Source organism: Caloenas nicobarica, chromosome 2, assembly GCF_036013445.1.
Source record: "Caloenas nicobarica isolate bCalNic1 chromosome 2, bCalNic1.hap1, whole genome shotgun sequence".
Classification (NCBI taxonomy): domain Eukaryota; kingdom Metazoa; phylum Chordata; class Aves; order Columbiformes; family Columbidae; genus Caloenas; species Caloenas nicobarica.
The window spans coordinates 39,633,171-39,657,560 of NC_088246.1; the positions used below are offsets into that span (position 1 = coordinate 39,633,171).

A 24,390-nucleotide genomic window follows, 5' to 3' on the forward strand; every position below is an offset into this window, starting at 1 on the left:
TTTACATTGTACAACCTTTGAAAAAGACAAGGTACCACAACATTGAAGCATTTCACAGCAATGAAGTATTCTAAAGCAGTTGAAACAGAAATTTTAAACCCCCAGGAGAATGCCTTACACTAGATGCTTTTTAATATTTTAAATGGTTTGGAATCCTCTTGATTTTTACCTCTCTGTAAAAATAACGCTTTTATTGTATGCGCAATGTGTACACTTTATATGAATTAATGTTTCACATGCACATTTTCCAACCTTGTAAGAACTAAAATAGATAAATTAATTAAAATAATGAATGTGGTGAAAAAATGTAGTTATTTTTTTTCAAAATAACTACAAAATATTTATTTAAAGTCTACTGGATACATCAGCTGAATGCTTAAAACAATTCTGATGTACAATACTATATATAAAGCTGAATTTGCAGAAGCTAATAGTGTGAAATATTTATGAAAGAAAACTTTCTCTTTTATCTGCTTGGGTTACACTTTTGATTAATATATTGGGGAAAGTTCATCTAGTTTTTGAAGAAGAAATCCTATTTGTAGATTATCATAGCTATGCACAATTTTTAGTATAATATGAGCAGAGGCATGTAGTTTTTCACCCATTTGTCAACCTGTTAGAATAGACACAGATAACTGCTATAAGGAGGTTTTATATGCATAACTGTAATCACCTGGACATGTGTTGGAAATGTCTGTGGAAACGTATCTGCGCTTGGTAAAGACTAACACAAATGAAGGTCTCATAAAGGTTTATCTGAAAAACTGGCCCTACTTTTCTGCCTGCTTTATATGTAAAACATACTTTCTAGGGAAAGTTTTCTTTAGTAACAACCCTTGCTTGAGACCCATGTATACCAGACCTTGCCAGGTTTTAAAATAAAAATTAAATTTTAAGATATCCATAGAAATTAATTTTGTGGAAATCATTCAATTTTGCATTTGAAAATCCAAACCACTATTTTTGTGATGGAGATGTGCCAAACCAAAATGTCGTTTGTTGAACTGAACTGAAACATTTTCCTTGCATTTAGTTTAACATTAATTTGTATTTCAGCTGCTCTGGGCCTTAGTAGATCTTATTCTGCTATTCTTCCCTGCTGTTCTTTTCTACAGGCTCAGTTCCTTGATTAAAATATATTTTCCTTTATGCATGGTACTTTGCTTTCTGATTGAACCTTTTTAGCAATCACAAAATACCCCAGGACTTAGATATGCCATTGGAATTGCAGCCCAGAAAAAAAAATAGGGATGAAAGTACCTTATTAAAGGGACTGTGAAGTTTTTATATAGTTATTAATATATTTCCAAGATTTTGCACCTAGTACAAAATTTTTTAGACAATTTTTAAGTGAAAAATAAAATCTGGTGGGTGGATAAAGCCCCCGAGATTTGACAAAGTTGAAAGTGTCCTGCTGCGTCTAACTGCAGATTACCTACACATCATTCATTAATTCCACAAAGCAGTTTTTATCTCAGTGGAAAAGCTGTATCTGGACCAATTTCTACAGCTATAATAGAAGTTCTTGGTGACACACACAAGGGGGGGGGGGGAAATCTGCTCAGTGTACCCCCATAAGAGGGAATAGTCCCAAGAGGTAAAATAATACCATGATCTTTTAATATGGCTTCTGTAGTAGAACTACTGTAGAGTATAATCTTTTGAAAGTTGCAAATATTGTGCATAAAAACCTTGCTCAGTCAATTAGAAATTACATCAGTGTCTTTAACTCTTAACTGCTGTAGTTCAAATGTAGAAATGTTGGCTGGATATAACCTCTGGGGATTATTTAGTCCAGCATCCAGCTGAGGCAGGACTATCACCAGCACTAAATCGAGTAAGATGCAGCTTGCTCCCTCCAAGTCCTGAAAAATAGCAAGGCTAGAGGGGCTGCCATCTCTTTGGGTTACTTGTTCTAGGGTTACACTACCCTCCTTGGAGAGCTTTGTATCAGTTTGCTAAAATTTTAGTGTCTATTACACTTTGATGTAATAGGATGTTTTGTTAGGATTTCCCAGAAAAGTCTACTTTTGGTTTCAAAGCTCACGGCTTGGCTGTTCAAATTACAATGTCTCAATCCAGTTTAAACCTGCAAAGCCTTTGCTATGTATTTTGAAATCTTTTCAGCAGCTGCTTTAATATTTGATTGGAGGGCCTCTTTTAGCCCCATCACATAAGTAAAGATACTACGGTATTAGAATGCCATATTGCATTCCATGGACATCCCATAAAGACTAAAATTGCTTTTCTTTTTTTCTGTAGCACTAGCATGGTTTACATTTTTAATCTAGAAATGTCCTTTATGTGTTTTCTATTTGTTTATCCTTTTTCCCGCCCTTTAACAGAGCAGGTACTTGATAAAAGAAGGGTTTTCTTGCTACCAGAATAGAAAATAATTTCCATACAAAAATGAATATATTATTCAATACTCATTTCTTTCCAGACTTTCTTCCATTTCCACATACCTTGGAAAATATTCATGCCCCTTTGGACTTCCAGGCAACGGTGTCCAAAGTTAACTAGTAACTACTTTCAGCAAAATAAACTAATGTGGAGTTGTGAGAGTATCTCATGGCACTCTACAGTCTGTAAGTTTTACACAAGCCAGATTCCGTAAAAATAATTATACCTAATTATTCTAAATCATTTTGCATTGTCAGACCTAAGATACCTATGGATAAAAATTCTAATGCTTAGAATTTCCTTATGTCATGCACTTCGAAAAGACCTGTCAGGTCTTCAGACACAGACATTTTATTTCAGAACTGCTGTGACTTTAAACACATAGTGTGCTTTCCAATTAAGACACTAAGTTTCTTTTTTACTTTTTATTCCTTTTTTACATCAAGCCTTCATTACATTGAAAATTCCGGGTTTGCCGTTATGTTAAGATATAATCTGGAGTAAAATATCACCTGCTGTTGATTTTCCCCTCTCAAAAGTTGGGATATCAACTTCCTTGATTCAAACAACACAGAAAAAATCATATTGAAAAATCTTACTTGGGTTGTAGATTCAAGGATTAGAAAATTAAGACAAGGCAAGAACAAATAAAGTGTTAATACTGTTTATCATAAGGCTACCTGACTGGGACATTATCCTGGTCCAGAAAGCAGCACAGTGGCTCCTTAGATGAGAATGTGGAGGAAACAACTTATATGATATTGTGAAATCTATGGATCAAGCAAGGAGAGGATTGTAGTGAGGGTTAGCATACTTAGCTGTTATGTAACTGGCTTGGATGCTATTAGTATAGAAGACAAGGAGAAACAGATGTCATGTAGACTGCAACAGTCTGTATTGACCCAACTGAACTCCATACCCTGTGTGATTACACAGGCTAGTCAGATGAAAACTAGCATGGTTTTCTTGCAATTCTGCAACGAAATAAAATGAAAGTATTTATAACCAGACCCACTAAAAGAAATAGCTTCTGTGCTGAGGCATCTACCCGTGTTTTACCAAGTGAGAGGCTGCATTTGAATGGATAGAAGATGCTGAAAATTGTCATGATTGCTGGAGTGGGGGGGATGGCAGGAAAGGAGAAGGTATTGACTGTCAAGGTCCACCTATTTCATTACCCAGCTTTGAGAAACAAAGAGGACTCTTTCAGAGGAGTCCAGAATAAACAACCTCACTCTTGCAGATAGCTGGTGGTTAAACAGACAGTATGAAAATAAGTGTAGAATTTTTCACTACTTTTATTAAAATATAGTCCTCTATATCTTGGTGTTGCAAATAAATAATACTTTCTTTTACAGACATTTTAAGGTGTTGATTGCCACTGTCATTGCCCCCAGGAAAATCTATTTGCTGATTCTGAGTCAGGACTGTTAATATACTCACTGATAGGACAGAGAAATTGCCTTGTAAGTAGTGAAAGAATTTAGCCTGAGTTTTTCTGATAGTGAGACCTGACCAGGCGAGAACATCAGGCGGAGGTGAGATTAATTTAGCAACTATCAAAGGAGTTAGGTAATGCAGACCAAAACTTTTACTAGCAACCTTATAACTGACATTCTTCAAGGTTCTGGTTTGTGGGGGGTTTTGCATATTTGATAATAAAGTTTTCATTTTAACATAATATGTATTGCTCTATGGAGAAGGGTACTCATTTCTTAAAAAAAGAAAGGAATGTATCACCTGTAGTAGCTCAAAACTTTTTTGCCATGATTTGGACTCCAAACACCTAAAACTGCAGAGCAGATTTCTAATGCTTTAGCTGACAGCATAAAAAAAAAGTAATTACCATTAATGTTATTGCAACAGCACCTGGGATAGTAGTTATACATCAAGACTGTTGTTTTCATTGCTGAATTAACACAGGATAAAAAGGCTGCTCTTGCCAAAAATATATGCTAAATATAAGATAAGAAAAACTCTAACAGATGGGTACAGACTGATGGAGCACAGGGAAGCAAAGAGGGCATAGATAGACATGCTCTTTGCACTGAATGGACTAGAAGCACTAATGTTTCTAATTCCAAGCTTAGCTGCAAGGCATTTGGTAGCCTGGAAAAGGACAGTACAAGCCAGTTTTGTTAGGGAGCAGTAACGTTAAATGCTGAGACTCTTTGTGAAGTGACAGTGTGAACATCTCCTTAAAGGAGATGATTTGCAAGTGGTTTATATAGTTCTAATGATATGCTTGCAATTCTATTTCTTAAATTATCTGTATGTTTGGACTTGTATATTTTGCCCGTAACCTAAAGATTAAATTAATATTATGTGATATTGCAAAAAAACCCCTGTTTGCTTATGTACTTATCTTAGTAGTTTATTTTAGTTTAAGAACCATAAAAAAGTCTTGTGGGATTTTGTTGTTGTTGTTGTTGTTTTGGGGGGAGGGAGGAAAAAACTTTAAAAAAAAAAAAGAGAGAAAAGGTATTTGTCTTCACTACAAATATATTCATGGCATCAGAGCTATTTATAAACTATTTCTAGTAAAAAGAAAAATTTTAATTAAAATAATTAGCTATATATAGTGCTTTGTATGTATTGACTGCTATAGCCATGGAAGGTTAATATTGCATATATCCTCATCTTGTCCTTTCAATGAAGTGGGGAAGAGAAAAAAAGCTTCTGACTTGCAAAAGCAAGAAGGACTTAAATCTCCCTCATTTCCAAATATAGCCATCTGACAAATTACGGTTGATAAGAGCTGTACATGCTTGCCACAGAGAAGAGCTTCCAGTATTTCCAGTACATGTCTTTTCTAAATTTACTGACTCCTTGATAAATGAGACTGAAAGAATTTATGACCTAGTTCTGCAGGTATGCAGGTGCATTTATCATGTATACTGGAGCTTCTATGCAACAGTAAATATAAATGTTTAGAGAATTATCATAAAATATCAAAAGGAATGTGTTCCTAAAATTCTTATATATAGCTCTTGTATGTAGTATAGTCAGGTGTCTACCTTGGAATAAACGTATCTCTACTGTAAGGAAAATATTGTGTTAAACTCTGAGACTGTTGTGAAGGCATATTGGAGGCTTCCTCACCAATATAAACAAAAGAGGTGTGCAGCGGTCTGATTTGTTTAGACACCTACAGCATAGCAGTTGTGTGTCCCAGAGATGCAATCTGCAGCCTCATGTGACAGCAAGGTAGTTACACAGCAGTGGGGTGAGAGGGACAAGTCACCCAAATCCTTCCCAGTCAGCCTGCACAGCTGGCCCACCAAACAGGACAAGTTCAGACATCCAGTTCCCATTCCACATGGCAAATGGTCCTGGAAGAAGAGTCCTCCAGTAATAACCTCTACGGTCATGCAGGACACCAGCTAGCTTTTTTGGAGACTATCTTGGAGCTCCACTCAAAAGGACACGTCTTGCCCCTACCACTTCCTTTCCTTCCTGTCCAGAATATACAGTAGTTGCAGACATGAAATCACTTCTATGGAAAGGGAGTTTTTTGCCACATGGGGAAGGAGAAATGTAATTCACATGAACTAAATAGCATCTTAAGAAATATTTGGGGTTCTGACTGTGGAACTGTGTCTGGGCTGGTCCTTAGTGATTTTTCCACCCACTGGAAGAAAAATTAAAAGTACTTTGCAGACAAAAGAGGATAAGACTTCATCTAGAAATGTTAATGTTTAATGCATGAACATAGGTTCTGGCTACAAACTCAGGCTTGAAACATATGCAGCTGTTGGTGATTCAAATATGCTGTGTTTTGTGGACTGTTTATGTAGCATTTTGCATTAGGTGGAAGAGGTGCAGAACTCCACCCTGTTCTTACTGGTGACTAACTAAATATATTTTAAAGATATATTTCCAACATTGTTTTCTAAGAAAATGTTAACATTACAAGTATTTCTTATTGGGCCCATTGCTCGACCACTTACAAGCCATGAACATGACAAGGAGCGATCAACCAGAGACTTGGCACCCGTAGTGCCTTCACTGAGGTGGATTACAAGCTCCCTATGGGATAAAAAGTATCTCTTCTTCCACTCGTGACATTACAAACTGAAAATATAAATTTTTTAACCAACCACACCATGCTGATAACAAGAAATTAAATGCTCCCCGCAAAGGAATTTCGCCAGTATATCCAAGGGGACACCAATTTTACCATGAGAATATAGAAATTTTACTTTCTTATTCTAAGCAGTGATACTTGCAATTGGGAATTGAGTTTTGTCAGATAATTAGAGCTTAATTGTCAGGTTTTCAGCACTTTATGGGCTCAGCTGTGTTTTTGTTGTTATCAGCAACACTACAATTAGATCTTAGATTTTCTTTCTTTTTTAATCTCTTGATTCAGCACCTCTCCTTCCTGAAACTACTAAATTCATTGAATATTTATTGCATCATGAAAACTTCATTTGCAGTGAGCAGAATGGGTCAATATCTTGTTATGACTTTGTCGAGTTACATGAGTTAAGGCTCTACAAAATGTAATTATTTTTTTGATAGCTTCTAAGTATATATTCAAATAGAAATACAACAGCCAATTTATTTATGAAGAGTATTAGTTATCCTTACAAAAGAATTTAAAAGGATGTCGCTTTTCAAATTCAATCAATTTTTGGTAGACCTGAGAAAGGTTAAGCTTTGTATCTAAAAATGCTCTAATCAAAGGGAGTATGCATTTAGATTGGAAAACTCCGTGGGTTTTAAAAGTCTTTAAAACATCTGTCTCACTCTATGTCTCTAAGTAGTTAAAAGTTAAAAGATATCATTTCCTCTAGACCAGTGTTCAAGAAGAACTATTGTCAATGTATCTGCAAAGGGTACTCCACCATTTAAGGCAAGCATTAAAAAGGAGCCAAATATGAAAGTAATCAGTTCACTTACATCCCTTTGACTACAGAAGTAAATGGATCTTGAGTGTGCAAGCTCCATGGAGCAGCAAGGCATACATGGACCTGTAATTTTTATCTTTGTTTTTCTTTTCTGACTTTACTATATCCAAGTTCAGACTTCCTCTGGATGATGTTACAGATGCTTGAAAATCAGTGGTGGAATTCCCAAAGTCTGACAGAGCATCGCAATTTCATCTGACATAGGTTCAAATCCTGATTTTTAATTTTTTTTAATATTATTTTTTCCATAATAAAGAAACTAACTAGATGCAAAGATATAGCCTAGATCTCAGCATGTTTGTATCTTGGATTTTGGTTCATGCCCATCTCTTACTTAACTTGTTAGTTTGAGAATATCCTAAAATTTGCTGCTCGTGAATCCTCATGTATAATTTTGGAGAGAAGATGTGAGCTCATCAGGCTTTGTTTTTGAGAAGGAAACAGAGAGTTTTGAAACTCTCAAATATTTTTCTTTTCATTTGCAAATATAACATTTCTTGTCACTGACATCATTTGCAACTCCCTCAAATTATGATGTTCATTATTTCACAGGTGTAAATTATATATATAGTACTTACATAAATTAAGGCTTTATTTTCATTAATGCATTAGACTTTAAAAAGATTAACATCTCAGATATGAAGAAATAAAGCTTATAAAATTGGTACTCTCCCCATTAACGATTTTATCTGCTTAATAGAAAGAGATATAGAGTACTTTGATTGCATATTAAAGGAATTTTTCGTGGTTTTTATTGTCTATAATGTGCATGGGCTCCAGTCCTGAGGTCACAGAGGGCACCCTTGAGTGGCTTTGTGTGCCCCTACCACAAGGGCTCCAGCCACACGCAGTTGAGATAAAACTGTACTTCATATACTCCTAGTTAAGTCTATTTCCTTTCATGGCATGCCAAGTAGATGTTCCTCTAGTTCTGTCACACCATCAGTCTCATTCATACCCATGTAACATGTCTTTCCAGTTTAACAAAGAAAATTATAATTAATTAAATGTGTCATAATAAAGAATATACTCCATGAAGGACCATATTTTACAATACAAAACTAAGAAAACACTTTTTTAGAATAAATTATTTTGGGAATGACTTTAATATTTATAGGCAGATTTTCAGTGCTTGAGAAAAATATGCATGTCTTTATCGTATTTGTTTTCTTTCTCATTTTAGATCTCTACTGTTTGCATGCAAGTATGCTGGCAAAATAAAGACCAAGGGGAGTAGATCAATGCTAACATTTCCTCATTGTCATGCAACCATTATGCTTATGTCTATTGTACTAATATTGAAGTCTTTCTAGTCTAAATTTCATGCACTGCCAGTTAACTTTTACTTATTTTGAATGCCAGCTAAATCTTTTCTTCAAATATAGCCTCTAGGCCAGGTCTGTTCCTCTGTAGCCTGTAACTGCTGATATGTCATATAGATGCACTTCAGGTTTCCTCCTACACATGTAGCATTTTTTTATTGTCTTCATTTTGAAAAGAGCATTAACTCATGTCCTGCATTTTACTATTATGTAATTATGCCAGTTAAGCACACATGATGGAGCTGCATTTTCAAACTCCTAGAACCTGCGGCTGGATGATATCTTCAGGATTGTGAGTTTTTCTGGTTTTAGTACATATTTTTTCTAATCTGTGTGGAAGAAAAGCCTGGTTCACATTCCGTTTGTGACCTCGTGCAATAATGTCTGCCACATTTACAGTCATCCAGAAGCAGTGGTTGAAAGTATGATTGCTCCTGTCATCTCTGGGGGTCTTTAATCCTTAAACCATCTGCTTTGGTACCTGAGAGCTTCTCCTGACATTACAGGCAAAATTCCATCATCAATCAAACCTGTAAACAAAGTATCAAGTTTTGTGACAATGAAAGGGTAACAGCAATGTTCCACGGGATTAAGTAGTAGGAATGGAGGTGTTTGGTATATTAATAGTCTGGGGAAAAAATGCAAATGTTTTGGCAGGCAAAAATTGCAGATGAAAAAAACATTTTGGCTAGACAGGGATTAAAACAGCTTTGAGGATCTTGAGAAGCACTTGAATACCTTAAATAAGTAATCGCCATGAGAACAGAGACAATGATTATTCAATAATGCAGAGTCTCGCATACTAGAAAATGCAAAATTATTTAGTCTTCTTATACAACTCTAAATTTTGAATGAACTGTATTAGTCAGAAACAACTAGGGAGTAACTGTGCAAAATTATTTTGAAGAAATCTTAAAAGAGAAGCTAAAGTTTTAATGCCTAATGAATGATAATTAGGGTTTGATAAGGTAGAATACATTCATTATACTGTTATACAAAATGATGATAACATCTCAAATAAAACATTAGCTCTGGTCTCCCCTCCTCAAATGCTCTTTAGCTATGATGCATTATGAAGAAGAAACATGGGCAGTTGATGGAATTGATTTGGACATGAAAAAATCTATCTCACAGAGCGTAATCATGAGTGCTTTTACAGAAAAATTTTAAAAAAGGAAAAAAAATAGCTTACTTGTTCTTACTTCTTCTATCTTAGCTACTGTTTTACCCTAAGATTTGTTTTTTGGAGGTCAATATTTCAAGGAAACAGAGTAGAGAGAGATACAAACTAAAATCTTGGCTTGAGATGAGTGGGATCTTTGCAACAGTTTTAAAATGGAAATACGAGATGATCACTTGCAGACTCAAATGTGTATGTAAGCAAAGACTGGTGTGATACCCCATGCAAAGCTATAGCTCCTGCCTGACTCTAGATCTGAAATGAGGAGCTATCAGCAGTGACCAGGGACTGCCGCAGTGGGAGCCAACATAGCTCTCAGGGAACATAGTGATTTTCACTTAAAAACGCATTCCAGTGACAAAAGATTTAATTTCTCTTGTATAGTTTTTATCTTTTCCTTAATGAGCCTAAACTGTTCACTGCAATACACATTAGAAGGCATAAAACATAAAGAGTTCTGTGTTAAAAGTTATAATCTATTTATATCAGATGTCTGTATGTGCTCCAGTTTAGGACTTATTATTATTATTATTACTATTATTATTATTATCATCATCATCATCATCATCATTGTCATTATTATCATATTATCATTATTATCATTATCATTATGTTTGGTTATATGTTTTGTCTTTCATTCTCCAGTCTTTCTAGGTTTTGTTTGGTTTTGTATGGTTTTGTATTACCTGCTATTTCATAAGGTACAGTACTAGGTTTTGGAGAAGTATAAAGAAGACATGGCATCTAATAAAGCCATTGCCATCTTTTGTGCTTTCATTTAGGGCTCCAGAGTTTTTTGATTGAGCCAGAAAAACAAAACACAGCCTGAAACATAGCCCTTAAAGATATCCCACACTTGACAGTGTTTGTTAGTTTACACCAGCTTTGCTCAGTACATATTCTCTTTCCGTAATGTCAGCGTAACATTGATTACTTTCTTCCCTCACTATCCCGAAAGAGCCAAGTATGGCTCCAAATGAAGTTCAAATACTGTTTAAACACAAAAGGAAATGATGGGGAGCAGATAGGCTCTTCTACCTTCACATTTCCCCTAGGAATACTTAAAGTCTCTGAATTTGATTTGGAACCACAGCTGAGAGAAGGTAGATCTTTGTCCCACCCTTTCTCTTCTAACATCTTCATCACTGGTCTCCTGGGGAACTGTTCCTGCTTTCAGGCATTCAGGGATGCTCTAAGAGGTACTCCTCATACACACCTCTTTGTACTTCCTGACACCGTAGCCCAGAATAAATGAGAGTGTTTCGGTCTACTTTTTCACTGGAAAAAATGTTTGTCTGTTTTATAGAATAAATGCTGTAGGTAATTCATGCATTATAAAATGCAACTATTGTCTAAGTTATTGAAGTACCAGACAGGATTTTGGTACGTTAAATGTCTGGCATATAGGGAAAATCTAAGTCGTAGTATAGAATGAATCTGCAAATTATAGGGAGTGATATACCTGTTCAGTGCAAGCACCAAACTGAGGGAAGACTGAGTTTCTGGATGTCCAGTGAATGAGATAATGTGGTTTAACATCCAATTATGAAGTCTGTCATCTATGGATGCTTAAATGCTTGTTTATGTTTGTGCTTGGGCCCTTCCCAGATACAGGTAAATAAATACAGATTCTTCAAGCGATTTTCAAAGTAGCCTAATGGAGCTCGATATCCAATTCCTACTGACTCTTCCAAAGGGACTTGATTACTTAAGTGCTCTTCTTTCCTTTGAAAAATTTTCCTCTTAATTATGCTAATTGGTGCTTAAAAATGTTTTCAAAGTCACAGAGCTATATTTAGATAATGCTAATTCAGACCCAGGTGGGATTCATAAGGCTACATTCTAGGAAGCTTCCTCTGACTACAAGGTATATTTATTTTTCTCTTCTTCCCTGAGGGCAGGAATCCATTACTCAAGTTTGCCAGAGAATCTGCTGGGAGCTGTTACCTACAAGAAACAAAAAAATAAAAGACATGAGTCAATCATGCTATCTCACAACTATTTCCATCGGCTAATGAAAGTATTTAGAGCCAACAGTATCTTTTCTCTATCCCCAAATGGAAAAAATGTAGTGCCATCAAGAAAAATCTGAGAAGTATAGTTGATCTGAAAGATCTTGCAGCATTTTATATACTTTGGCTGAAACCTCATCCTATATAATTTCTTCAAAGGTCCTTATTAGGATCATCTCTAACAGCTAAAATAGAAATTATAAGCAGTAAGCATGTCCTTATCTGCAAATCAGAGGAATATATTTATTGGTTTTTCACTTTCAAATATATATTTTTTGTTCCAAATCATGTGGTCCCTCTCTAAAGTTACCTAACAGCTTTTCTTTATGCAGTAGGCATTTTTTTAGCAATTATTAACAATTGCTAATAATTGATAACTGCTACTGTTGTAGCTCAGTGATAAGCCATTCATATTACTGATTAAGATCATTTGTCTGATCCTCAGTTATGCCACAGAACTGGGCAGAGAGTGCTGAACTCATCTCAGATACTGGTGTCCTGACCAGAAGTTCTTATTAGCACCTGTAAAATGCTAAAATCGTATTTGCTACTTTGGTAGTAGAGTTATATTATAAATATTATAGGGACTTCTACTGTTTGATACAATGTAGGCATTCATTTTTGTACCTTACCTTTACTAGCAGTAGTGCATCCTTTAGGAACAATGACGTTTCAGTAAGGCTGGGTGTTTTGCTTGGTAACCTTGAACATAAAGTGTAAAGGAGAAACCAGTTTACACATATCTATCAATTAAAGAATTAAGTCACCCACCTTTTCTGGATAGAACTGAAAGGGAGGCCTGTAATGTTTCATATAAAATTACAACAGGTAAAGTTTAGTTTGGTGGTTTTTTTTTTTTTTGCTTGTTCGATGGCTGAAACTGGGATGCAGAAACTTGCAATCAGATGCAATATGACAACCAGGAACAATGAATGTGAAATTCATTCAGTTAACAAAAGGCAGAAAAATGGGAATGCAGAGGCCAAAAATCAGTGTCTTTTAGAACACTCCCAGGAAAGAGATTTTCTCCTAAAAGGCATCATTTCAGTACTCAGACATCAACTACAGTTATTTAAAACAACTTATTTCGTTTGTTTCAGTTTTGCAGTTCTTCATATAAATAGAATACTTTCAAAACCTAATGTTGAACTTTATGATTGTATTTCTTTACTTTAGATTTAGATAGACTTATTTTTAACTCTGTCTCCCCTCTGCCAGGCATTTTCTTAGTTTTTTATTCTTTATTCTTTAACATGTGATGTTACATGCCCTAACATGAGCATAGGAATGGAATCTACTGTGCAAAGGGCCATATTATTGTTAGGGAAATGTAGTGTCATCTCAGGAAAACAGTAGTGCACAGAAAGAGGGCTGGGATACTGGTACTGGTCCAGTTAATTTAAAATATCCTTATGTTATTAATACTTTCTATCAAGGCAAAATCAAGGAGATTTTCATACATTTTCTTGTCTGTTGGCGAGGTAAACAATCGCACTCAGTACTGCCAACTTATGACAATGCAGAATGCTTTCATTTATGCTTTTGATTAAATTCACTGGCCTGCATAGAGTGGATTGGCAGGGTCACAGCTGCACTTTATGTTGTTGTTACCCAACTCTTCTAGCTTAGCTTTCTGTGGAGGAAAGTGTGCAAGAGAGTACGGAGCCGAGGAGGGTGGCAGCCATGGCTCAACAAGTCTGCTGTAGGTGGTAAATTCTTACAGAATTTTTCCCCAACTTAGCTGGAAGTGATGGGACATATACTTTAAATCTGCCCCCTACTTTTGCAGATATTCTATACAAAAGGATTTCCCCCTGTTCATACTTGGATTCAAAATGAAGAAATGGATGCTGGCTGAAGTGCAGAGAAGGTGATTCAGGAGGTGATTCAGATTGTCAGGTCTCAGTTTTCAACAGGGGGACCCCCCAACCCATTCTAAAATAAAACTGCCTGTCAAGAATATTTTGCTTTGGCAGTTCTCCCTGAGCATCCAAGAAAAATTCTCACTCTCCCAAGCAAACTACTTAACAGGCAGAACTGGGCACACAAATTGATTTTTATCTTCTTTATTCCCATAATGACTTTTGTGAAGCATTGTGCTTATGCAATTCATTCAGGTTGTTTGTTTTCCTTTTCCAAAAGAGGAACTGCATACTTTTTCCTGATTTGTTGCTTTGAGGGGTTTTTTGGGTGGTGGTTGTTGTTGTTGTTGTTGTTTAAATATCTATGAGGCAATAGCTAATTCTACTTTCTCTAGCACACATAGACTCAGTTAGCAAAATGAAAGGAAAGATTTAATGAACAATTTAGAAAATACTTAGTGAAGCATCTTTTGAAAATTAATTCTGGTTTGTAAGTGATGTTTAGTTGTTTGAGTCTTTTCTACTGTAAAAAAAGAAACATGTAAAAAGCTCTAAATATGTAATTATTATTATAACAATTTAGTCTTAGAATCTCAAAAAGCTTTCCAAGCATTAATTAATCGAAAGAATCAAATCAGTGTTGCATTCTTGCTGTGGTGTTATTAGGTGATGATTTTTTTTTTAATTTTCAGTGCCTTAATGGATTTTGTGAATTATCTAATTAGACCTGTAATAAGCAATTCAAAACCACTTGATTTCCATACAGAAATACAGTTCTTATCATAAATAATCATGCATAAAAATAAATACTCCAGACACACAATCCTTCATGTGCTGTAAAAATTCCTACAGTTTAATGTTTTTTTATTCTTATAATCATGTGAAGAATGCGGCATCTTCTAAATATATACATATATATATTTAGCACTATTTTGTTTTACAGAATGTGTAGTTTTCATAGTGCCAGTATTTCTTAATAGTTCTTTTTATGCTTTGTTTTTCAGGTTGGCTTCATGAGTTAGGAAAACGTATTGAGTCTCCTTACTATGAGAATAATACACTAGGAGGCCCATCAATCAGAAGTGCCTATATAGCTGCCCTATATTTCACCCTCAGCAGCCTCACCAGTGTTGGGTTTGGAAATGTTTCAGCCAACACCGATGCTGAAAAGATCTTCTCCATTTGCACAATGCTGATTGGAGGTAGGTACAAATGCTAAACATCATGTAAAATGTTATTGGGGTGTAGGAACAAGTAAAATAAAAGCTGACATTTTGGTAAGTTTCTTTAAAACAAAAACCATAATAGCAAGTTTAATTTAAAGTGGAAAAAAAGAGAAAAAAAGCCTTTGTTGGTTTTACATTAGATAAACTCTCTTAAAGGGGCATATTTCAAACCTTTTGATCACTTATGGTGACAAAAGACAGTCCTCACTGAGTAAAATGCGAACTCACATTATTGTCAGTGATTGTAGCCCCAGCACGTGCCAGGGGAGCATTTTGGTTACGTGCCAGGCACTTTTCCAGTCAGCCAAGTAATAGGTGTTCGGCTCCAGTTCAGTCCCCACAGCACCCTTGGGGATGATGGGGAGGGCAGGTGAGCAGCCCACCAGTGTATTGGGCTGTGAGCTGGTGCATATCCACATCTGAAGGACCAGCCCAGCAAGAAGGCAGTGGAGACAGGACAGAACCAGGAGGTCTGTTTGCTGAGCTGTAGCTGACTCTGTCATAAACAAAAAGCAGTTTAATTAACACCGAGTAAATTTTAACACACCACTGCTTCAGATTTGAATCAAAATGCAATGCTTTTGTCATATTTGGAGTTCTCAGTATTATTTTCATTTATGTTAATTACCTACTCGTACTGTTGGGGAAAACCATGTACTCAATTTTGGTCACCTTCTTTCTGTTGAGGCACCTGGGCACAACTTGTGAGCTGATGGCATGTGCAGAGCTTGGTAAGCCAAAGCTACTGGGGGAAGTACCTGCGGCTCTTTCTTTACCTTCATCTTCCTCCCCCCAAAAAACAACTGTACTATTTCATAGCGTGTACATCACACAACTCAAAGATATCACAGTGGGTATGAGGGGTAAAAGCAAATCACCGCTAGAGAACTACCTCCCTCATTTTTTTTTATGCTCGTGTAATTTTTCTGTAAATAATAGTAGGTATTTCTCCAGGGCTAGTCAGTAAGTCACTGGCTGTCAGCTTTGCAGCATAATTTTTCTTGGGCAAAAATAAATGGGTAATTTGACACTCAAAAGCCAGGGAACACAATGAATGACCTGTAAACTATATATTTGCAGCATCAAGTGATATAGAAAGTGCTCGATGAATTATTGTCATTTTTCCTTGTCCTGAAAATAAGTGGAAATAATATAATGAATCATCTGATCCAAGAATGTTATCATTTTGATTTTGACAATATCACAAAAACACAAGCAGCTTTATTAATTGCTTTTGCTGGTAGCATAAAATTATAGTTTTAAAATACAATGTGGCCTCTGTGCTTTGGGGGCTTCACTACATAAAATGGGTTTGAATGAAGGAAGGATTTTTCATTTCTATCAAGAAATCAAGAGATATCCTGTGTAAGGTGATGATGAATATTTAATTCCCTTTGATATGGCTGAGCTTTCACAAACTTAATAGAGTAGAATGTAAAAGTATCCTATACTTTTATTCAGTCCAGTTATAGCAATTTCTTTTTCATTTCTTATATTATTGAGCAGTAAAACTAACATGCTTGTGCACTGAATAAGTTGTGAAGAACTAGTCGACTGAGTGTAGGAAGAGGGAATGGAAAACTGAAAGACAAACTGCATAGGCAAGCAGGTAGAAGAATGACTTTATGTCTGGGAGGGTCCAGTAAACAAGATATAACCAGGTAAGAAAGCAGAGCAGGCTGGTTTGCAGATATTTTCTTGAGGAATTGTATTTTAGATGCTATTTAAGAAAGTCGCTAGAGCAAGGAAACTTGGAGGAGTTAGGATCATAGACCACAGACTGGTGAACACACCTCAGAAAACTCTACTAGGAATAAAATACTAGTCTGCATAGTTTAGGGCATAATATGTTTTCACTTATTAAAACATGTTTTGATGTATAGTTTTGGCTGATATTTAATTTTAAAATTCCCTAATGGAAAGTGATGTCTTGAGAAAAAAATATGTAAGTTGTTTACAGTTTTTAGACCAAGCCATTAGTTTATGAAATTTCAGGTGTAATGGATGGCATGATTTAGTTTATCAGTAATTTGTCTGTACCTCTTTAATGTGTGTCACTACAAATTGAAAGAATGAACTTACTGCAACCTTAAAGAAAGTTGAAGCCAGGAAAAAATCAACTGTTAATTTAACAGGAAAGTAACTTATAACATTCTTGTTTGATTTTTACCTACCTCTTAGTATTTATTTTTGTTTTGCATTAATTTGGAACTATAATTTAAGACAAGTAATATTGTGAAGATAAACCATCTTATTCTAGATAGTATTTCTTCTTAAAGTTGCAAAGAGAAGTTATTTATTAAAATTTAACCACATTTCCTAAGATACCCAGCATCTGTAAAATATTAATCAGGTCTGTCCTCCTGCAGATGACCATACAATGTGCTGTCTTGTATTCTTCGTGTTCTTTGAGCAAAGAATGTACAATTTTGTATTTATGAGACTAGATGCTCTTCTAGTAGCTCAAGTTCTTTCTGGGATCAGAAGAGTTCCTCTCTTTCCTAAGGAACAATAATGTAATTTGGAATATTTGTTAAAATCAAGACCACTTTATGAAACACAGTTCCTAGAAGTTTTTTTTTACTTTTACTTGGTTTTAGAGAATGGATTAATAGATTTCTTACAGAAAGCAGAGTGGGTCTGGGATTATTTGATAAAGAAAGCTAATGCCTCTCTCAGCTGGGAATAGCTTGTCATCATCAGTAACAGTTGTCTTCCAATGTAGGTATGCAAAGACAGGTTCTCCCATAATAATAAAATTCTTGATTATATTTGTGACTATAATAACATCATGGAGATCTCCACACTGCTCATCCCCTAACCTTGGGAGACTTATATCACATGTGATTTTTACATATGTATCCATATACCACCTAATGCTTTATCCCTCACCCCTTTTTAAACTGATAATCATATCTTTAAAAAAACTACACTATCTCTTTAGCCCGTTTAGCTACATCTGGCTGAACTGTTTCAGCCCTCACTGTCATATTTCTTTTTTAATATCCTGTATCTAGAATTACACCAGTCTCTCACATTTTGTTGCCCAAGCTTCTGACAGTGACTTAGCAATTCACCACATCATCAGGAACAACACCCAGTTGATCCAGGGGATTATTCTTAGAAATAAATTTCCAATTATGCTTTTTTTTCTTTCTAATATTCATATCTGATCCTTTTCTTTTTGCACTACTTTTCCTTCATCTTCTTTTACCAATGGACTCGTATTGACTTAATCATATCATTGGATCATCTGAACAAGAATGCATATTGTACTGTAAAACTACATCACACTAGTGCTTTATCTGTTTTTCTGCACTCCCTTCACAATGAAGACATAGATATTGTTACTAGCTATTTTGTGTTTTACTTAACCTATACAAATTTTCAACACTCCAAACTAAATTTTCTTTTTCTATCATTTAAAAGCTTTATTAAGCACGAAAATGAATCCTTTCCTCCTACTGTTCCCCTTTGTTTCTCCTCACTCACACTGGACTTCTGTAAACTGCTATACAAGGTCAACATCTTGTTTGTCTTGTTTATAAACCAATTCCTTTGCCACTTGGAGGAGTCCGTATGCCTCCCTTCAAGCACTGTAGAGATACATATCCCTTAAGAGTAATAATCAAGCTTTTTAGTAGTTTTTTCAATAAATGGTTTGTAAATGTGTATATTATGTACTCAGATCAATACTGCATGACTGACAATCTTGCAGTGATTTTTCCCACTGATAATCAGCAAGCACATTTCTGCACAGACAAACCCAGACAACCTGTATCTGTAAGAGTTTCTTCAATTTTGTTTCTGGTCTTTTTATTCCCAAGCCAGTCTCTAATTGAAGACAAACTCCAGGATGTCAGAACTTTCTGATAAACAATTTCACACCATATTTGACCTTCTCAAGCAACATAAGAAATCAGATTGTCAGTTTGAATGTATCTTTTTTTCTTTTTTAACCTGAATTTCTGCTTTACAATGTTGGGGTTTTTTCTGCCATTTTTTTAACATCTTATTCCCCAGAATATGATGCATCTCTAAATGTCGTTTGCAAATGTATTCCACTACGCATGGTTCCTCTTAGTAATTGTTTCTATTTATAAGAAATCTATTACATTCTATGTAGTCACTAAGTGATTACTTGAGTCTAGTTTTCATACTGATTATTAGTCTCTGTTTCCTGAACATGCTTGCCTACTGGCATTCATCCATTTCCTTTTTTCTTAGGCTACAAACTTAACTTGACTTGGGGATTCTTTTCCTTGGCGCCCTGACTAGATACCATCAGATGTTGTTCTGTCCTTTCCCATGATAGTGTCTGCTGGTGACACAGAAAGCAGAATTGACTAATTATATGAATACCACTGTATATTACTCATGGAGTCTTGTATCCAAAATCTTTACTGTATCTATCAAGCAGGAAACTGGTTTTCTGTGAAGATCCTTTCACTTTCTGTGTTACATTTTAATGATCAACAAGTCACTCCACACTGCACAAACTTTCTGTCCTCCCTAGCTTTGATGCATGCCTTGGTGTTTGGCAATGTGACCGCCATAATTCAGAGGATGTACTCCAGATGGTCGCTTTATCACACAAGAACCAAGGATCTGAAGGACTTTATACGGGTCCATCACTTGCCACAGCAGCTGAAGCAAAGGATGCTTGAATATTTCCAAACCACATGGTCTGTCAATAATGGAATTGATTCCAACGAGGTAACCAAATGAAGGAGTTTGTATGTTTGATGGTTTTGACTATGGACCTAGAGTTGGGGCGGGGCGGGGTGGAAGCTGGGGAGGGCAGTAATTTTCCATTTGTGATGCTGCGTTTTGTGTAAAGTTACATATAAAAAAGAGCATGTTTAAAAAAAAAGCCGGGTTGTCCCAGGAAGAGGGTACGCTACTGAAAGATCTGGTTTAGAACATCGTAACATATATTATAAATTCAAAGTCCTCCATAATTCTGAAATGCTGAAGAGGCATTCTTTAGAAACCTTTTGGATGATGCCAGCAGAAACACTCCATTTTTGCCTTTCACCAAACAAAAGATTTCATCTTTTTTTTTTCTGGTATTTTTTAAAGGAGGCACTTCTTTAGTGCCATTTCCTCCCTCCTTAATTTTCTTTAATTCTTTGCAATACTGTAAACAAGTAGTTTGGGCTGAATTTTTATGTTATTCATTTACCTATCTTTTTAAATATTGCAAAATGTAACATGAGAGTGAAATCAAAAGAGAGATTTCTGGACATGTATTTGCTTGCTTGTTTTAAATGACTTGTCAAGGTTATGTATTACTATGCTCCAGGAGGAATAATGTCTTCTGTCTGCTGGAGTGCTCTTTGAATGAAACATTCATTTCAGAGTTCTTGTTACATATGTCATTATAAAACTCAGTGAGCTCTAAAGATGTGAAAATATGAAGAAAGATTTGGCTTTGAGAACATTCTTTTCCTGATAAATTCTTCTCGTGGTGTGCACAGCACAAAGAACGGGATTTTCAACAGCATCCTAGCAACAGAAGGAGTCTAATAAGATTTACAAAGGTATAAAAAACACTTATGTCAAGGCTTTCCTAGATTTGGTTAAGGATCACCTTCAGCTTCTCTTATCTTTAGTCCCACTGAAAGTGAGTGGCTGCTGTATTATAAGGGCAGCCTCCGGAAACACTGTCAATAATATTTCATGATTTGTCTCCCATCCACAAACTGCCTTGTCTAAGCCCACCTGGGCACATGTTGGCTGATTGCATTGCTCAGATGCCAGATCTCAAACTACAGAGAAAACTACACTTGTAGGCTTGCAGCTTGCATGGTTCAGATCTCTGCCCGTAGGCAGGCAGAGTACTTTGCATCAATGGGACAGATACTTGAAACCACTTAAATATTTTTTTTGAATCTTCACCTGAAATTTTAGATTATTTGAGCAGTTATGTATTATTCTCAGAAGACTATCTCTGAGCAGAAAGATGCTTGTCTCAATTTTGTCATTCTCCAGCAGATCTTCTGTGAAACATATATAGATATCATTAAGTGTTTGCCAGGCTACACTGGGAATTCACCTAAAATTAAGACTGGGTCAAAACAGGATGACCTTATGGTCTTTTAGTTTTCATAGGTTCTTCCCCTGAACATGCACCTTGCCTGCATTCCTTTCCCTCCTCTCCTTCAGTGTCCAGTTAAATCTTTAAAAAACAAAACAAACAAAAAAGTAGAGGCTTTTTGAATTCTTTATCTCCCAGCAGTTTTACCATAGAAGCAGCAATATAACCTACTGGTGAAGCATTTTAAAAAAAATCTAAACTAATTTTCCCATGGGTTCAGTGTATATGCCACTGTATACAGTGGTATATACCTGAACAGCCTACTGTGTTCTAACAGCTAAGAACTTAGACAAGATTAAACTGTGCACTAGTGGGGATATCTACACACAGTGTTGTCGAAATTTCTTCTTCTTTTTATAAAAACATATTTTTATTCATTTTTTTCTGGAATTTCAGTATATTTCAGTGTAAATATTTTTTAAATCATAGTACACATCTTTTCAAGGGAATAAGAAAAATCAAAGGGAAATCTTTATCAGTAAAATCAGTACATGTGCAGCACTACTAAATCAGATAACTTCTGCAAAAGATGAAACAGATTATTTTACACTTTTTCTCTTATTGGCCCCTTTTTCTCTTTTTTTGGACAGCTTTTAAAAGACTTCCCAGATGAGCTACGTTCAGACATCACCATGCACTTGAACAAGGAGATTTTGCAGCTCTCCCTTTTTGAGTGTGCCAGCCGTGGTTGCCTCAGGTCTCTGTCTTTGCATATCAAAACCTCCTTCTGTGCTCCTGGGGAATACCTCCTCCGGCAGGGAGATGCCCTGCAAGCGATCTACTTTGTGTGCTCAGGTTCCATGGAAGTCCTGAAGGACAGCACGGTGCTGGCAATTCTTGGTATGTTCATAATCACAGCTTCAAAGAGAAAGAATGGTCCTCCAGTGTAGTAGGACCTTCAATACTAAATGATGACTTAGTGTGTCCTAGTAGGCTGATGAGAAAGAATTTTTTCCGATTTTAACCTGCGGTTTATACTAAATGGACATTCCTAATCTTTTAGTTTAAACTTCCTTATTTTTTGCCCTAAGGAACTTTCATTTGCTAGCATGTTAACAGTGCAATATTTCACTTGTATCCTGATTTTCTCATTCTTTATGCTTTGCATGTAGGGAGGTACTTGATAGCTTTTGATACAAATTATTGCTTTCAACTGAGCTTGATGATAGTATTGACACCTCAAAGGACATTGGTTATTAGCTCCTAAATCTTTCAGGAAAATTAGTGGCAAGGTGGTGCAAGACTACTCTCATTCTTTGCATGCATATGAACAGCCCTTGCAGGACATCTATATGATGAAAAACAAGCATCGTTGGCTCGGCTCCCCAAAGAGTTACTTCTTCGAGCTAACTGATGCTGCCAGCAGTCATCTGAGTATATAAGAACAGAGAAAGGCCAGAAGTTCTGTTCTAATAAATTTTATTTAGTTGTTGTTTGCTAGATGACTACTTTAACTTAAGCATCTCTATCTGTAAATTTCAGTGATTGGCCTCAATCCAATTCCTAGCAAAGATTTTCCCTTTATTTTCAGCTAAAGGATGATTAGTTAATGCTTTAAAAGTACTTTGATAAAGTAAAATATAAAATTCTACCCTAAATATAAAGAATTAATTTCTTATTATTTTAATACCTCCTTAGATTCAAGTGTATTCTTCTTTCTGATAACTTTAAGTATTCTTGCAAAGCAGAGTTTAAAAGAACATTTCCGTTTTTGTTTTCCTTCCTGTTTTGTGGGATTGCACTACACTGCTGATAATGCAAGCTTCTGGTCTTCTTTAATTGGATTTCCTTTATTTTACTAGCATGCATTTGATTGGTCTTTTTTTAGAATATAAATGTGATACACATTCTATTTTTTTCATAACTCTTTAATTCCATTACAGTCCACATCACTGTCACTCATTTGTAACTATGAAGTTTTCAAATGCCTCGATTTTATTGGATCCAACAGACCTAAGATATAAAATGTCTTAGAAAAAAGCATAAGCTTAAGCACATAAAAAGGTCAAGAGCTGCCCTCATTGGATCTATGATTTCATTCATGATTCCATTTTCAGGCACTTCTGAAAATGTTAATGAAAGCATCATTGTGTAATGGTGACAATGAAAAAAAAGTAAGAAAGAGATTAGTCGATTTCTGTGAGAAGTTAATGACATTATAATGCAAAACCATAAACATAATACAATGAAATAGTGCTTCATTACAGTGAATGGGAGCTCCTTCATTTAAACCTAAGTAACACCAGCAGAAGGTAAATGCATCAAACTTATAGGTCCCTATGAGAAACCACGTTACTGATGTAAAGTAAATCCAAGAGAGCAGTTTTTCCCTGACAATGCTGGGTTACTTACAGCTTCCAGTCCACTACTTTATAATTCTGTCAGGATTCTAATTCTAGCAGATTAGTTTTTGTTTACTAAACCATTCTCACTAACAAGCAATACAGCAACAATTCAATGAAATGCTCCAATTAAATACAGCTGTTTATTATTTCTTGAGACTGTTACTTGATATTTAATAATGATGGTTAGTATATCTTTTATAGGAAAATATGTTTTAATAGAACAGTTATGTACTGTTTGAGTACACATCTTCGATTTGTTTAAAAATATTAGCCATAAGTAATTTAAAAGATATCCATAAAGACAAGCAATTTATACCTTTGCCTGCATGTCCCGGATATATTAACAAACAGATGCATCTGCATAAACATTTCTAAAGTTTACCCTCCAATGAAAAAGAGCTACTAAGAATAACTTACATGATTCTGTTTATGTTAAATATGTTTATATTTAAGGTACAATCATTTCAGTCCTGCAGTAATTCTACATGAAAGTGCAGCTTACTAGCTACAGCCCTTGCTACCTCATTTTCATTTGAAAATAAACATATCTTAGCATTATCAGATTGATTGTAGTGTTTTTCAGGCTGACATCATTTCATTAGACATTGTAACTACAATGAAATACCACTCTAATATATTTTCCAAAGTACTTATACATTATTGGTACTAATACTGTTTATATGCCTAAAAAGTTTCTAATTAAGATGTTTAAAGATCACTTTCGGCATATATGAAATATTTTTTCTCTAGTCTATGGTTACACAGCCAGCAATAGGTTAACATTGCCCACCCTCTGCTCAACATAATAAAAGAAATCTAAAGACTTGTTGATACTTACAGTAAAAAGTAAAAGTAAATTCTTGCTTAGCTTTACACCATATTTGATTATATAAACATCACATCATTTGACAAGAAATAACAAATGTCATCTATCAGATTTATCTTTCCCTAAACCTAATTCCAGTTCTTATTTATACCAACTGTAATTTTTAAGAAACCCCAAAGTAGCATGAATGTATGCATA

The 24,390-nt window shown here is 35.4% G+C and overlaps 1 protein-coding gene across 1 annotated transcript in view; it reads left to right on the forward strand.

The window, feature by feature from the left end:
* The window catches only part of KCNH8 (potassium voltage-gated channel subfamily H member 8), a 189,685-nt gene that overhangs the window by 130,744 nt on the left and 34,551 nt on the right, over positions 1 to 24,390 (forward strand). Inside the window, exons 8-10 of the mRNA XM_065628355.1 lie at positions 14,700 to 14,897; positions 19,438 to 19,637; positions 21,612 to 21,861. Coding sequence (XP_065484427.1) covers positions 14,700 to 14,897; positions 19,438 to 19,637; positions 21,612 to 21,861 — 648 coding nt within the window. The remainder of the gene's footprint in view (positions 1 to 14,699; positions 14,898 to 19,437; positions 19,638 to 21,611; positions 21,862 to 24,390) is intronic.